Genomic DNA, 18,430 nt, shown 5'->3' on the forward strand with positions numbered 1-18,430 from the left:
AAAAAAAAAATTGAAAGAAAAAAAAGTTACATACTTACGTATAAAATATCCAAAAATAGTTCTTGTTTAAAAGGCGACTTAGGTAAAAGGTTTATATGTATCATGTTAATAGATCAATGCTTATAACATTTGCACATTTGTCTTATGCTATGGTGTAAATGTTTTCCCTTTACTAAAATTGTAGAAACGTGACTAATTTTTATATATATTATTGGATATTCATTCTCATATTGTTCGAATTAAACGCAGTCAAGCTGCTAGTGATAATATTTGTATCGTAGCATAAGCTTGTTTTAATAGATATATTTAAATAAATAAATTTTGTTACAAAATTATTTGATGTTTTATTGAGTACATCTACTGTAATTTGATCCAAAGGCGTTTTGGAATCAACGACATTACAAATATAAATTAACAAATAATTTCGCCCGAGCAGAGAGCGAAGGATGGCATCAAGCCTGAATCGCATAATCAGCATTCTAAAATAAAATCCGAACAGTGCTCTCACTGCTCGATATTTATTCAGTTACAGTGGTACGTTTCTAATTGGTTTAATAATGTAAATTGGTATGCTACAGTCGACTGTGTAGTCGACTATAGCATATTTACCTATTCATTTTTACCTATCAACTGACGTCGTTGGCTTATGTGTGAGGGACAACAACCAGTTACTACTGTGCAGCTACTAATGTAGCTATTTCATGTAGCATACATCCTCAAGTGTCTAAGACTTACCTAAATGAACCCTGAAACTGTATGTAACAGCGCAACGACCACATTCAAAAGTTCGGTTGGTCGCTAATGTGGCAAAAATAATTCTATATTGAATCATCAGTAATGTATAACAACCACGCTTATTAAGTAAAAATAGTAGTAATGAAGGACGTGTTTGTTTATAATTTCAATTGACGCGTACATTTATTATACAACGTATACCTGTATGTATAATGGCTTACGCGCGTGGCATCCGCCGCGTCGATTATGGTTTATCACGGAATTTCCACTTCATGACTATCGGATGCCTTTAAATCAAATTATATATATACAAACATTTTTTTTTTTATACATTTCTGTATTTTAAAATCAGACAATAATCTACATAAGCAAAGCTTTTACAAATGATTTTCATAGTACAAGAGGTCAGCAGAAGAGGGCTACTTGTGTAATTAATCAATCTAACCAAAGATTTATTTAGCTTTACGGTCTACATTCATAGTATTAATTGCGGTTTCTTTGTAATGTCAAACAATAATATTTAGTATTGTTGGGTTCCGGTTTGAAGAGTGATTAAGCCAGAGTAACTACAGGCAAAAGAGACATAACATCGTAGTTCTCAAGGTTGGTAAAGCATTGGCGATGTAAGAGATGGTTAATATTTCTTACAGAACCAATGGCTAGGGGCGGCAGTGACCTCTTACTAAAAACTATATAAAATATAAATTTGTGAGACATTATGATACTTCTTACTCTTAAGATTTCCGATCGTACGTAGGGCGCCAAATTGTCGCGGTCACAGGAAAACAAAACTTATTAGAAGAAGGTTAAACTTATAAAATAAATAAAATAATATTTTATAATTAATAATACAAAATGAAGGGATGAGTTCAACAATGGATACAATAGAAAATCAAGTTTTGAGCCATTAAAATACTCATTATAATGATACATTGTAAAAAACACTACATCTATATACATAACTTAAAAGAACTACAATTCACCACGTTCGTCACAGTGGGATTCTACCTAGACAGGTAATGTATACCCTATGAGCCGACATATAGGCTGCCTATAAAGGCCCCTTAAAAATACAAGAATAAAAATATATATATATAAAAAACAATTTTAGCTATCATAAAATTATTTAATAATATTTTTGCATTATGTATTATTCATCACTCGCGAAACTAAGTCTTTATTGGGAACTGTATTTTTCAAAATTGCTACAGAAAAGTTTGTGACAGCATCTACTAGTACAAGAGAAATGTTCTTTTATTACCAGTAAGCGTTAACTTTACCTCGATTTATAGGGCAAGCAATATGTAAAATATTCTCTGTAGAGAATATCTTAACTTCGACATAAATATATATATAAGTAAAAAACATATACCAAAATGGACTCTTTGTTTTCTTATTTAGTTATTTTTCATTGTAGATTATCTGTATATTGATTAAAAAAGAAGATTTTTCGAATATTTTAGGAATTAAAACATTATTTATAACCCACAAAGGTTGTACCAATTAGAAACTTTAAAATATAATTTCAAAAGGCATTTTTTTAATTTTCAAGAGCACATTGCCGACAATATCGTAGCGGATTCCTTCCAACTTTTTTCCTCAATTTGTTTGCAGCCTTTCGCCCCTCCATTACAAACTTCTCAGCTTCATTAGAGGATTTAAAACGCAAATTTCCTTTTCGATTGTAACTTTTTTCCACATCTTGAAAGGAAGCTTCTTTAAGACTCGAAAGAAAATTAGTATCCTCCCCTTTGAAAGTGGAAACGTTTTTTTAAGAGATTCATTAGAATTCTTATTTTACACAATCTGATAGAATAATTATATTTCCTACGTTTTTTATACAAAAATAATATGTTTTTAGGTAGTTACATCAGATTTTTTAATAATGGCGTAAAAATAGGTAAACATAATTGATGATTATATTAAAATCAGTGCATCACTTATTGGCTGATTAATCGATTTTTTACAAAAGTCAATGTTGCTAATTATTGTCCTTGTTTAATTTTTTATTATTATCTTGATGTATATAATTGACGTCTTATCGTAATCAAAATTAAAATAAATGTATAATAATTTTGATTTTTAATGACATTAGTGTAACTAATTCGTTAACAAGCCAACAATAAGAGGTATGTCTATCACCCTGAGAGCCTATTACCGTCTCGAGAGCTTCCCCGCCCCTTCTTATACTATCCCAACCCCAAGCGCTACCTTGTCATACTAATGTAACGTTAGCAAAATAGGGGTGGCTAAGGAAATGTTTGTTGCGACAAAGTTCTGAAATTCGGCATCACCATAATTTCATACAATGTGTACACAATAGAAGCGATTACTCTCCCCAGCGACATGATTTTATTTGTGCAGTTATTACGTCGCCGAGGAGATATTTAAATTTCATTAGGTTTGTTTTACACTTAATTTGTGAGGGGAGTGCGACATCGTCGGGGTGGGGCTCGATATTGGTTTGAGTGTATTTCGTTTCCCTCCATGTATTGTAGTAGAGATTTAAATTCGACTTGATAAATATCAACCACCCGGTCACAATGCTATGTTCATTTAACTGATAATCTTCAATCGACACTTTGTTCGAGTCCATCAGATAATAGTATAAAATGTTTTATTCATGGGATTTTAAAAATCTGATATTTCTTTGTATTCTATTATCCATTTATTAGTGGAATTTATGTTAATGTATTTGTAATTTCCAAAATATGCCAATATTCTTAATATCTCCATAGTTCAAAGTTTGATTGAAGACTGGAAGATAATTCCTACATGGCGTTAAGTCCTACTTTTATACCAATAAAGTTTAAATAAAGAATATGACGCAAACAATACTCCAATACATCAATTAACTTTCTATTTATAATAAACACGATTCAAACAACAATAAAATAATGTCCATATTATTTATAACAAAACTAAATAAGATCTAAGATCTACTTAAGTAGTTCAAGTCAAGCTTAAGCTTTATATTGATTACTAGCTACGCATCTCGGCTTCACGCGGGTATATAAGGCTCTATATACAACTATTAGATTTTCCGGCTAGGAAAGTTGAAATTTTCGGCCTTTCTCTTTTATTATATGCCTTCCTCATGAATCACTCTGTTTAATGATGAAAAACGTATTAAAATTCGTTGCGTAGTTTAATAGATTTAAGCGTACAGACGGCGGGAAGCTACTTTGCTTTATACTATCTAGAACCGAGAAATAATATAAAAGTCATTTTGTTATTTATTTTCGGCTATCCAATTTCTACTCTATGAGTTAAATAATAAAGAAGAAATTTATAATTCCTAATCAATGACGAAATCAATCTCAGCAAATTTTCATGGTGCTTTCTTTCGTTTAGGATTGTTGGTGTGTAAAACTACAATTGTACAATTAAGTATATAATATTAAACTACACATAAAATAAAAAAAAGTAAATTAAAATCCAACAAAATTCTTTAAAAAGAAGTAACTTCGTAACAAAATATTCTCTGTAGGTATTATTGAAAAATAACTACTTAGAACAAATATTATGTACGTGGATATTTGCGCATGTGCTATTTTACGGCAGCTTTATTTGATACTTTGAAGCTTTAAGATATTAAATTTATTGATGTTATGACAAAGAATACAGCAATAAATCCATGAAAATGTCTCCTTCGGATACATTAATTCATTTCATTCTTTTTACTTAAATGACATTCATTGTAATTTGTTCGCGGCACACTAGCTTAGTGTTTGTAAGTGGCAACATTTCGCAGACGCAGACTCCATTAGCGGTGTTCGCCGGACTGTCACAATCATTTTTCTTTCCCGCCGCCGCTAATTCTCAGCCGCGCTTCAGTGAACATACACTGCGATTAATTTTATTGATACTTGCGCTTTTAATTATGTACTTAAAACTACATTTGTTCTGTTAGGAAAGCTATCTTTATATCTATAAATCGATAATGTAAATTATAAGAAGGTTACATTTAAGAATAAGACTGATAAATTTAAAAGTTGTGCATTAGAGACTAGAGTGCAACCTCTTAGAGTTAATACTAAATTAAAAAAAGTTATTTTAACAAAAGTTCAGATTAACCTAGTAGGCAGACCTTGTGGTAGAGCTCTGTGTTCCTATCTAAACTTATAGCAACTCCCATCTCTGCTCATCAGTTATTCTACTGCTAATCTTCAATAGCAGGTCTGTCTCTTGTAATAATGTAATCTTAAATCTCAAGGAGCATAGAAGTCATAAGGAATAGTTTATCCCTTTTGCTTTGTGTATTTTATAATATTATTATTAGTAGTACTTACGTTTTATATTAAAATTTGTGTTCATAATATTTAGTCTCATGCTCAGACGAATGACGATTCAAAAGTGCTTGTAAAAGCCTACTTGAATAAAGTATATTTTGATTTTGATTTCAGTGGTGAAAGGAAACTATTTTTGGACTTGCATGTTGGAAAAAATTCTATAATGAGTAAATCCATCAACCAACGCTGGAGCAGTGTTGTAAATGTATGAAAGTTGAATAACTAAAAAGAAGATCTTTTTAAATCGTATACATCAGTTTGTTAGTGTCGTATGGTTCACTTTTATAAATATTTATTTGTAACAATCTGCTCGTTCCGACTTCATACGATTGAAGTAAAATGTATTTATTTTATTTCCTGGATCACAGCGCCACGTAGCAGGTCCAATCTAAAACCTAGGGATCCACTCGGGCATACACAATAAGTCTATCTAGCCTTTTAGGGAAGAGTACAAACACATAAACGAAATCCTAATAAATATAGTTAAAATTATGGTAGCACTATTAAAAAAGCGACGATTACAAGACAGCTATAATATATTATTATATATATATGTGTACAAAATACGTTACTTAGGTAGAAATTAGTTTTATATTTAATTTGCGCGCCATTTTCTTTTTGTAGCTTACGTGATATAATTTATGTATGCAAATTATCATTAGGTAATTCCCACAAATTAATTTTGTAGTTAACTATGATTTAATATCTCCATACTCGTAAAATTACATTTTTACATTTTATTTATTGCAAAAAATATAAAGTATCAAGACATGTTGTGCAGTGGTCAGAATGCGGAGGTTGATATCGACTTTTATTACTCTGGAGGGGTTGGTCATTAGCGAGATAAAGCTCCTGCCACCTGATAAAGTGCGTTTTGTTGCTCGCTTACTTATTTCTCTATGGTCTATCTACGAGTATACCATAACATATTAAAAAGTATTACTTCTTTTTATAATTATAGTTTTATTCATATCCAACTATCATTATTTCATTATAATATATTATACCTATTGATATTGTCAGTAATGTAGTCCTTATTATTCTAAGATTAAATATTTTTTAAAGATAATAAAATAATAATAGTAAAAATAATTGATGGCGACTTTTATGAATTATATTTTTAGTTTTTTTTTTTCAATATCTTTAAATTTTATTTCTATAACTATCTGAAAAAAATATATAACTATATCGAAATACAAATTATGTACCTACCTAATAAAGAACAATAGTGTTGGTAACGATTATTAACACTTTACCTAGAGCGCGCTCCTAGTATGATTGATGAGTTTGCCGCTCACAATGACTAATAGAGTGCCACGAACATATGATATTCGTTACGGAGAACCGTTTTGAAATACCTTTGATATTGTTTCCATGAATTACTACACGCCTGCACCGTCTTGAGCAATAATTGAATTTTTATGCAATTGATTCGTCGGTTTTTCTCGAATCCAAAAATGGATTCTTGTAATCGTAAGTACTTAATGTGTTTCATTTATAAATTATTTAAATGATCAAATTTATAATCTTTTGAATTTCAACCTTATAAGAAGTTAAAAAAAATATTACACCAATTTTTGGGAGGCAGCGATGTAAAGAAACGTATACGCGTATAAACTTGTTTTCACGTTCCTCTAATATTGGTATGTAATATGGGAACGGTTCACCCCCTGTGCTCCGGGGCGAAAAATCCCGGGTCGGGGCAATAAACGCGATTAGACAAACATTTCCTGACGCGAGCCACTTTTTCCAAAACTTGGCGAATAAATCAGTTCGGTGGTGCGTCGCAGTTTTCGCGTCTTCTTGCCAAATTTATGTACCGATCGCCCTTTCGTATGGAGATGTAGCCCGCTATTTACATATAAATACCTCGATTATTTGAATTATTCAATCGAGAGGGGGCGGCGCTGACAAATCACTTCCTCAGGAGATGGCACAAGTCGGTAGGCTCGAGTTGTGTTTGACGTGTACGGGATACATTGAGCTAGAAAACTTTTTACGATTTTCGTACTGAACCTACAAATAAAAAATAAAAATCGCATTCAATGCACTAAGTTGAAAACGACATTCAGATTGGATCAATATAATTCAAGCTTTGAATTAAATTTATGTTGTATTTTTAAAAAAAAGCTTAGTTTTTAAAAACACGTTTTGAATTTAGTATTTTTTATGTATTTATTATTTAAAAAATGCTATTGTGTTTTCCATGACATACTCATCTTATACACTAATAAATCAATCCATTTTATCGAAATACGATGGAGGAACAAAATATCAAACGCAACTTTTGTACATACTTCAGGGATTTTTTTTTCAAACAATTAAGTTTGCCCAACTTCAGTTAATTTTTAAGCACATATATGTAAACCTAAACAAATTCTGAACAAAAAAACGATAGCTCGGTAATGTTCTACATTTAGAAAATGTAATGTGTATAGTTTTCCGTAAAAAGGGTACCATAAAAGTAAATAGTTGCTCTAACAACTAGCAGTGGAGCTTTGTGTAGTTTTCCCGCATTTTTATGTCCTCTCACGTGCCATTTAGTTCGGGAAATAGAAGTTTTTGTATGGAAATCGGATGCACTAAACCTCCGAGCCTCTGGCGCGTTCTCTGCCTATTGTTGCTACGTAACAGTCCCATAAAACTTTATCATTGGCGTATAGCTCGACAATTTTTTTATGCGTGTGGATTTTTATGTATCTCTTATATAATGCTATTAGTTTTGGATATTTATTATTCAATATAAATTAATAAATCGGCTTTTTATAATCGATTACATTACAATCTATGATACCTACTTGACAACAACCTTTTTACTGTTCGAATAGAAATTTATACACGAGTATGTACATATCATGCTTTCCTCACTAGATTACCTTTACGCAACTAACTATGATTTTATTGGTCAAAACCATTTTGCATTAACTTTAGCAATGGGCATATATGATATAAGAGCATGTATAATCTGGTTTTAACAATCTGGGTTGAAAATACGACATATGATAAATACGCCGTTAATCGATTTAAAAGCGTTAAATAAGCATCGTATCGATACATCGCACTGATAAGCATCGATAATTCGGCAAATCCCTCGTATGGGATCCGGTTACTGTATTTTACTAATCGTGTTATTGTCTCGAGCACTTCGCTGGCCGAATGTTCGACGGCCGTTACATCAGATAAGCATTTGATATGGTAATAGTGGTAGCAAATGTTCGTGTAATGAGCGTGCGACGGTTTAGCGCCCATGATACTTAGTGATGCAACCTTTTCATAGCTTAAGTACCCATGTTTATTTTTAACAAACTTTAAACAAAGAACTTCTTATTGCTATAAAGTTAAAAAGTTACATAGTTGTTTTATTAAAAACCAACACAGACTTTGTCATTCTATTCATCTTTGTCGATTAAGTCTTTCGACAATGTATCTAATGTTAACTGCAGCTTATAAGCAATTATAGTAACAATAAATTATTATAAATACAAATATGCTACGAAGGTCTACGAACAACGGCTTAAGAGTTTAGTTACTCTTTATGATATGTTGGTTAAAGTCTTTATGTAAGATATATTACTACTTTTATCCTATAATAGAAATAAATACATATAAAAAACTTAAAATAATCCTCAAATATTATACAACATTTTTTTTTAATCAAGTTTACTGACGGTATAGTTTCATTATTTATATAAGGTAGTACATTATTTATTATTATTAGATTTTGGTTTCCAGTACATGAACTGATAAAAGTTATTTTTAAACACGGAAAAAGACAAATTTCACGGAAAGTGATAAGCTCCAATTACTCCATATTGAACAACTGAAGCAGTACGTTGTCAGCAAAATACATTTAAGTACACTCGAAATGTGCTAATTCCTCGCGTATAATATAGATGCACCCTTGTAGTTTTTGGATTAGATGTTATCACTAGCCTCGCGTGGTGTGCCCGCGCGGTGGTTCGATCATCAGTTAACCGCTAATGCGCTTTAATACCGTCATTGTTCTCTAGTTTTCTCTTCTCGTCTAACATCAGAAATATTATACAACGATAATAAGTTCAGCAGATTAGTAGAAACAAATGTATAGGTAATTACGATGTCATAAAAAATAAATATACATATTTTTTAATAATATATCATTGTCGATGGTATTTTTCATGACAGAATTAAAAAACAGGATCACAGGTATTTTTATATAATACACTATCTTTACTATATTTTTTAACTTTTATGAAATAGATAGGTGGACCGTGGGCAAATGGGCCACCGCCCATAGACATTGGCGCCGTAAGAAATTTTAATCATTGCATCTCCAATGTGCTACCAGCCTAGGGAACTAAGTTATTAGGCTTGTAGTTGCACTGGCTCACTCACCCTTCAAACCGGGACACAACAGTACATAGTATTGCTGCTTGGCGTAGTTAATGGCGCAAGTAAGTGTAATATTTCTCGAGTTAAATGATTATACTCAAAAAATAAACTCAAAATGATTTAATGTAGAAGCATAATTTACCTATTGATTGACAAATAAGAAACTACCACCTGCTCGAAAACGAAAATACCCTTATTGACAACAACTTCTTGACAAATTTTGTAATTGTTTAAAATTTTATAATATAACAAAAAAGAGTCAGGATCGTTTCATTCCCAATGTATGCCATTATCCTTTAATTCAATTATTATACTTAATAGCCACACACAAAGCACATAAGTGTTCATTTAATATAGTTTTTTTAGTTTAGCAACAGAGGCATTTTGAACGCATTCTGGGATCAAGGAATATACTAAATGTTAATATGATTTATTTATAAGAGAGCAGTAGTCTGTTTTATATACTTGAGAGAGGGAGCGGGCGATCTGGCTTAAGACGGTAGATAATAAATCATACGCAAAATACATATTAAGTATATGTACTAATAAAATATACACCCTGGCCTAACATAAAGTGTATTCGTTTATTCCGGGGAATGATCATCCAGGATGCAGTAACTACCAAAATTCGTACTAGTGAAATGACCACGACGGTAAACATTTCACATATTATCCAATATACTGTACTTTCCTTTGTATCCAATTTGGGTTCAATCGATTCTTGTAAATATAAAATAAGTGACCTTTAAGTGCAGCTTTAAATTTGATTGGATCGCTTCGACTATTGATCGTGAGCGAATCTCTCCGGCTACTTCTCCACCCTCTGTAGAGTAAATCGCATTTACAACGTTTCAACCTCGCTAACATGTTAAAACAGAACTAATGGACATTCGCTCCAGTCTCAGCCCGCAGGAGACGAATAATACAAGTAAAATGGTCCCATCTCTACGCTTCATTAATTTTATTGCCCCGAGGCGCTCCGCTCAAGTCGGAACGCCGCTGGCGAAAACACGACATTATTGTGTTGCTAGTGACTTAAATTAAATAAACAAGCTAGCTATTATGCGTACTCCGGAATGCACACGCGCTCATTGTCTCTTCTGCAACTGTCAACATTTGACGCGTAATCCTTTATACGCATAGGAAGCGGAGTAGCGGGCGCCAACAATGCGCTCTACGCCTAATGTAATGGAGATATTAGCGCGACCGTGGCGGAATAATTCAGATATGGTTTTTTTGTCTGCATGTCACACAATAGGATTATTCTCCATTGATCATTGCTTATTATATAAGTAGCTGCGGAGGGTGCGTTACATGAAAACTAAATTTGGTTTATCGGCTATTATGGAAAGTAGGTGTTAATGTTGAAATAGTAATTTATGATAGGATCGTGACTTTACCGTTTTTAAAGAACTTTTACGGTTTAAGTGGAACGATGTTGTTTTAGTTTATGGAATGTAATGTTGAGCTTTTAAATTAATTATTAATAAAGTGAATTCAACAAAAAACAAACGTTATTATTACGTTATTCAAAGTGAAATACCATACGAGTAAATATTAACCGACGAATGTAAAGTAAGTATTTGTGTACCTACTGTGTTATTTATGATTCGTATTTGTAGTAGAGTTTTTATGACCAGGTTGTAACGGATTCTTCCATTAGATAGATAAATAAATTTTATATAGCAAAGAGTTTTTACAAAGACAAAAATATATCAAACAAACAAAAGGTAAGGAGGGCAAGTGGAAGTTATCTGGCCGTAACCTCTTAAGCCGCGGTCCTCACAATGCCCTCAACTACTAATGTTTACTCAACTCGGAGCGCGACAAAGGGCCGGAACTATTGTTTGTTGGAAAAGCTTTATTTTGCGACCCTCGCGCGCTGCGCCGCTTGCCTTGACAATAGGTTACCCAACTTAAAAATATATTATCTCACTTGACGTTAGCTGAGTGTGAATATTCTTTTGTAAGTGATTACATATTAACTTATTTTTCGATCGAAAAAATATATTATTAAGTCATGTATTGTTTTAATTATGTATTGATTAAATACTTTTTATTGTATAAGTACTTAGCAATATAAAATTCTATAACATATTCTAATGTTCAGTTTATTAAAAACGACTTGACTCATGTCAATACAGTAATTTGTAATTTATAATTTAAAACGACGCAGGAAACTAAATAGTATTCTACTTTAATAATCTTATCCACATAATACTAACATTTGAGCGCGCGGGCATTTCGAGAGTTGAAAATTATCCTTTTCACGAACGACCTTAAGTATAATAGAGAAAGCACTTAAGCCATTTTCTCCGCCTTTAAGTGGCGTAAGCGCGGACGTTTGCCGAGGCTTCGCGAGCTAGAAAATCAGCCATTAGAGTCCAGGAGGCTAATTCGAAACGTCTCAGCTTCTGTAGGGGCGAGGGCGGACGCGTGGGGAACGTTTCAGGCTAATGTGGCCATTGGGCGGCGCTAACAGCAATTATGCTACATGCGAGCAAATGGATTGTGCATTACCGACGACATGGATTGATTTATTGGCTCACGGCGAACACTCGGTACCGATCATACATTTAAATCGACCAGCTGATACGATATAGCTATTACAGAAATGGACATGAATAGGGTTTCATTATTTAATATGTTCAGTAGTTCGAACTCAAGTCTTTTAACTATCTGTTCAAGATATGATAATATTACGCAAAATTGTTTTTAATTAATGCAACATTTGATCGATGGATATTAAAGATATTCTTTTTTGCATATTTTGATGTAATTAATAACTCAATTAGTCCTCTAGTAAAAACAAGACATGTGTCAAGTATTACTATATAACTCGATTTAATTATACTTCAGAATTCAGATGTAACAAAGCCTAAAAAATCAAAACACAATACAAAAAAAGGAAACACAGACAAGAACAGACGCACAATTTTGCACAGAAAAAAATTAATTGTATTAAAAGACGCAAGAAGAAATATACTTTAGCTGATGTTAGAAAAAGGTCTGTTTGTTTTGTTAGATCCTTAATTTTACGATAAATATTTATTTTTCAATTTTAGAGTTCAAAGTAAAAACAGAAGGATACTGGACTTTGAAAGACAGATTTACGTTATCACATATAAAATAGTTTCATATTGATAACATATTTTATATCCTTCACGTAAAAGATCACATCTGTTAGTGGCCGGGCGTCCATGTACTGATCTATGAATAATAAATGTGCCGAGCTAGCCGATTGGGGAAATTGAATTTTATAGTTCGTAACACATACGCGGACAGATGTCACAAAATGGCCGCGCCGGGAGCTACGCGGTATGTTATCGAAATGTCAAATACAAATCAGAATTAGGTGGATTGTATTGTTAATAATTAAATAATGAAAGGCTCGACTTATGCGCTTCATATGTGGGGAGAAGGTGTGAGTTCCTTTGTCATTAACAGAGTTAGTTCTGTTTGGACGGACAATTATCGGTCCATTACGGAGAGCACACAATAACCGATGTATCATTAATTATTGAACACTATTCAAATGTCACCAACGAACCAATATTTATTATTGGTTTTTGGACACGCGATACTTTTATCGACGCACTTAAAATCAATTAGTTTTCAGTCCAAAAGGAAGACATCATTTTTGTATATTTAAGATCTAAATAGGTACTTAAAAAAATACGAGTGAATTATTATCATTGTTTTTAAAGGTAAATATTTATAAAATATGGTAGATGTGTTGATAAAATATCTCGTGTTCGACGTTAAAGGAAATCATTGCAAAGATACCTGCATGTGTTTGGTTAAATTTGCCACATTTGTCACCACAAACCGTATTAGATATGAAGCATAGTGAATAAGATCCAAACTTTCTCACGGGAGAAGAAGCCTTTGCCCAGCAGTGGAACATTTGCAGATTACTTAGTAAAGTTTATATTTAGTTTAGTTTTTATTACTTTAATAAAATGAATAAAACCTTTTAAAGTTTGAATTCAACAATATCTCATTACACGAATAATTCAATCTGCGACAGATATATTGTTGTTAATTGATTTCCCCTCAGCGCTCAACTCCCTGAACGATACTAAGTTAGATAAATTCACGCTATCCGTTTACATCATTAAATTTTATTAGCAATACAATAACGGTGCCCTTGGACGACTACAGAGAGGGACTCTTCCGCCATCAAAGCCGACCCTCAACAATTCGTATTTCCTTTGGTTCGAATTAAGCAGGCTATTAAGTCGGCTTTGAGACGTGTGACGAATTATAAAGCCGGACATACAATAGTAATGCTCATGAAGATTCAGACGATTTGGGATGAAAAATGTTCGTTTATTTTATGTTATTAAATAGTATTGTTTTATCTAAAAGTATTATTGTTATAAAGAAACTTATTCAATTTGAGCTCTCAAAATAACGTAGTTGGTACTTTTATGGTGAAAAAATTATAAAGATATGAATATATGTATTCTATAATCTGTTAACCTCAATTATTCGATTAATGGATTTCAATCTTACCGTTACAAGTAAATTGCGTCACTTAATAGACAGATGGCGTGTGCGATGATTATTATTGGATTCATAATCTGTCATAAATGTCAAGTAGAGGCGATGCTACTCGGCTATTATTTCCGTTATTATTGTCATTTCAAATTCTATCCTAAGCAAGTGGTCCTCTATCGCTTTTGTTATAGAAGCGGTCACGCAATCACAGCTCATTTCGAATAATAAAATACACGAGACGACGATGTTTCAGTCACAATTGTTAAATAATAGACTTACAAGATATTTTAATGATTGTACATTACTAGAATAAATCAAATAAGTTTATTTAATAAATGTGTAAAATTATGTCTGTATATGTAGTCTACTCTGATTCTCTGAGTATTGGGACTCCGTCCAGTTTCAATATTTGCTGCAGTCGGTTGGACGCTTGCGTGCGCCAAGTATCCACGTCAGGTTGATTTTCACAAAGCGGATTTCCGGTGAAAACTAGATCTCTTAGAGCTGGACATTCCTTTAAAATATAATGGTCATAGTCAAAAGTGAACTAATGTATTTTGTGTTTCAATTCTATTTTACATTATATCAATAAAAATGTATTTGTTTATAAAGTACTAAATAATGTCGTGTTAGCAATGATGTATGTATGAGATTTGTTAACAAATAAAAATACAGCAAATGACCTGTAGTCTGTTAAATTCCACCCACTCCTTAACCATATTATTGGCCATGTAGAGCACACGGAGATTTTTAAGCGCTCCTACGCCTTTCAACTTATCGATAGGGTTGTAACTTATCCACAACTCTTCCAATGTATCGGCAACGGTTTCCTGAGCAAATACATGAATGTTAGTAAAAAGTTTTTGTTTTAAATAGCGCGATAAAAAATAAATTATGTTTTTAGTTTAAATAAATTTTAGGTAAGATATCTTCGAAGATATACCGTTTGTTTTGAAATATGTTAGTAGTTTTACAGCAACAACTTACAATACCAGCTAAAGTTTTAATGTAATTTCGACCTAGCGACAGAATCTTCAAACTTCTCATTCCGGCAATTCCAGCTATTTTGTCGATCATGTTCGAAGACAGGCTTAGTTTCCTGTTTCAAAATGTTCATTTAATTTCGTATTTACATGATTAATTTATATTATTTTATTAATAATATTATATACATATATATTTTACATAAGTAGACCCAAGGAATTTAAATTGTTTTAAATATTCATAAATGATGAGCCACATACCTACATAGAGATGGTAAAATATTCGAATTTACATTGACACTCTTAATAAAAAAAAAGATCCCTATTGTTTTAAAAATATTCCAGTAAACTTTGAAATACGAATTTTAAGGCTTAACTAGACTATTATAATAGACTGATTACAATCGCTGTGACGCGATTTTTGAAAAACATTTACTACTAACTCGCAGCTGACAAGCGTGGAAAGAGCACCATCCATCTTTTCAATTGGAGGCCACTGAAACTGTAGTTCTATGACCTTGGCATCAGCAGCGCTTTCTTCTTTACTTTTCTCCCAACGTGCAATAGCTTCTTTGCAGGTTGTAGGTTTTAACGCCATTAATAAAAAATGGATCGACTCGGAAGAATATATAGAACTGAATTGCTTTCTTATTATTTACTTTAGTATTTTATTTCGATGGAACGTAACTAATTTTAACAATCTTTATCAGACTAGTTATCTTAGAAAGATGCGAAATGATAATTTGACGATTTCAATTAAACAAATATATCTGTTTTTATTTGACAGCATTGCATTGTGTTTACCAATTACTATTTTTAATCTGTTACTTTTAAAAAGGACAATATTAAACTACATATTGCATGGTTTATTATTATTTGATTTCTATAAAATTAATTAACTACTAAACGGTAGTATGTTCAATACTTTCAATAAGTAGGAAACCTTCCGTACCGATATTTTAAAAGTAATATTAACAACCAAATTTGTTATACAAAGATTAGATGATATTTTATACGTATTTGAATATAAAATTATATGTTTCTTTATAAAGGAACGATTCTAAATCGTTATATCTTTCTATTGATAACTATTATTTAAACTGTTTAAAACTGTTTGTTGAAACGAGATTGACTCTAATTCAAATAATTCTGCAATATTGATTTAAAGTTTTCATACGTACAACATGAGAAAGTGACTAATATTTGATCAGTTACTGCGTCTTTAAAAAATCATGTTGCCCCGTTCTACCTCCCGGGGTCGGGTCGTCCCGGTTGGCCGGTTGTAATCACGTCGTGCCCTCACACCTCCCTCTCCCTTCGTCCAATGTTTGCACGCGGAATTTCAAGTGCAGTATTTTGCGGCTTGCGAAAATTCACAATTTAGAACTCTCTGTCTCTCAGAGTTTGCGCAATGGTGAACGTTTCGTTGAATAGATTGAACTACTCTGGACTTGAAATGTAACTCTTTCAGAGACTTGAATTATCTTTATAAGTCTTTGATTGATTTATTCCTTATGTTATTAAAAATAAATATTAAAAACAAAAATAAACAACGATTAGTTCTTAATGTTAACGTGTCCTATTATATGCGTTTTTTCTAATTGTAAGGGCCGTTTATCATTTGTGTCTTGGCTACAGTGTTTCAGTTAGAGAAATCACATAGGTAGGTACTGATGATGAGATTTAAATTAAACTTACAAGTTTTCTTTGCTCTTGAGATAAATTTTAATTTGTTGTTTCGTCAGTAAAAATATATTAAGAAAAATAATGAATACTCGTTTATTATTATTTTTACATATCAAATATATTAATAATAAGTATTAAATACTCAAGAACCATAAAGACAGTGGGAACATGCTTTATTTCAACAATTGTTCATTTTACTTTTATATCATTATTGCGAAATATCTGACCTGACCTGACTTAAAAAACAAACAACAATATAATAATTTCAATATTTTTTATATTATAAATAATTATGATAAATATGCTTACCTAACAAAAAATAATTTACTGCCAATTGGCTCTAAGAGCATCATGAGATAGTGTTGGACAAATTAAATTTGCCTTTTTCTATTTATCGCTTTTGTTGGAACTTTTATAAGATTCCCATAATTAATTCATGATTATGACCTCCTCGGTCATAATCATGAATTAATAAAATACAATAGATTATGTATATTTATACATGTGTATTTTTTTTAAAATAATAAAATTTATTATTTAACATAATATAATATAATAAATCCAATCGAATCATTATTCTTCTCATCGTATAACTCAAGGAGTTACTTAGCTTTAGAAAAAATGATATAAAGTAGAGAGTACACGTGTCACGGATGCATATTTCGTCTGATCACGTGCCGACGCGTGTCCACAAAACATTGCTTTATGACGCCTATGGGGTGGAATAAATATTTGTAATCTAAAAAGCCATGTTTATACTATAAAAGCCCCCCATATGTTATGAATAGGATCATTTAAGAACCAAAGCGAAAATTGATCAGCTTCATGGAACCGGAAAATGACTATCCGGTGTTTCTTATAAGTAATATTTATAGTAATACATATATAATGTGCTTATATATCAAATCAGGCTACGAATCAGCATATTGCAACTATTGATATAACCAACTAAAATGTATCTATAATATAATAATATATACATTTAATTTTGAGTAAAGCAAGAAGAAATTAAAAAATATATATTTTATTAACTATTAATTAGTTGCAGAAATATTTAATTCAATGCATTTTTATTTATTGTCACATGTATCCACTTGGTTAGAGTCTATTAAAGATTACGGTTTGAAAGGCTTTAGTATCTACGAATTGAGTTGGAATTTTAATGTTTTTACTGAGTAATTTACTTCAGTGAGTATTTATTGCTTCCAACATTCAATTTATACAAGTATTCTGTACATTTTAAATCCTTAGGTCACAAAGTAACTAATAAGGCTACAGATTTGAATGTAATGGGTTTATTCGCGCTCGTATGGAATAATAAAAAAATAAAATGTATTACTGCCAAAAAATAATTGGAATCTGTGTATATGTCCCGTAAAGCACATTAATACGTAGGTCTATATAAAGAAGACTTTTGAGTGTTTACTCCTTATTAATAATGTTGTTGTCTTAGATTATAAAACATTTTGTTTTAATATGAGTTCTTCTTTTCTTTTATAATCGTATTTTATTGTTGTTTTGTATGAAACTGCCTCAATAAATTCTCATAAATTAAATTTAGTTTTGTAAACGTTTAATTCCTTTTTTCAACACAATATAGAATCATTTAATGATTAAAACGCCGAAGTAGTATCCAACTATTCGCAACGTTTATTTACTATAGTAAAATTCCTAGGCATGTAACAAAATATCTAATCGTCAAAATGAATTCTACTGTTATATACCAACAGTTATGCCCAGCCACTAAACTTACTACTACTACTAAACATTTTACTATGTCTTCAAATTCATATTATATTATAAATTAGATCTAAGTTAGTAGTTATTAATACCTTAAAATATCTTAAAATAATTTGTTAA

General features: G+C 31.6%; 1 protein-coding gene across 1 annotated transcript; it reads right to left on the reverse strand.

Annotated features, from left to right (window-relative positions):
- Window positions 1-14,247: 14,247 nt before the first annotated feature.
- Window positions 14,248-15,482, reverse strand: LOC113392526 (dynein axonemal light chain 1-like). The gene is made up of 4 exons (XM_026629013.2): window positions 15,328-15,482; window positions 14,889-15,000; window positions 14,585-14,731; window positions 14,248-14,415 (listed from the first exon to the last, which is right to left on the reverse strand). The coding sequence occupies exons 1-4, from the start codon at window positions 15,480-15,482 to the stop codon at window positions 14,266-14,268; spliced, it is 564 nt and encodes a 187-aa protein (XP_026484798.1). The 3' UTR covers window positions 14,248-14,265.
- Window positions 15,483-18,430: the final 2,948 nt, after the last annotated feature.

This window comes from Vanessa tameamea, chromosome 5, assembly GCF_037043105.1.
Source record: "Vanessa tameamea isolate UH-Manoa-2023 chromosome 5, ilVanTame1 primary haplotype, whole genome shotgun sequence".
Taxonomy (NCBI): Eukaryota; Metazoa; Arthropoda; class Insecta; order Lepidoptera; family Nymphalidae; genus Vanessa; species Vanessa tameamea.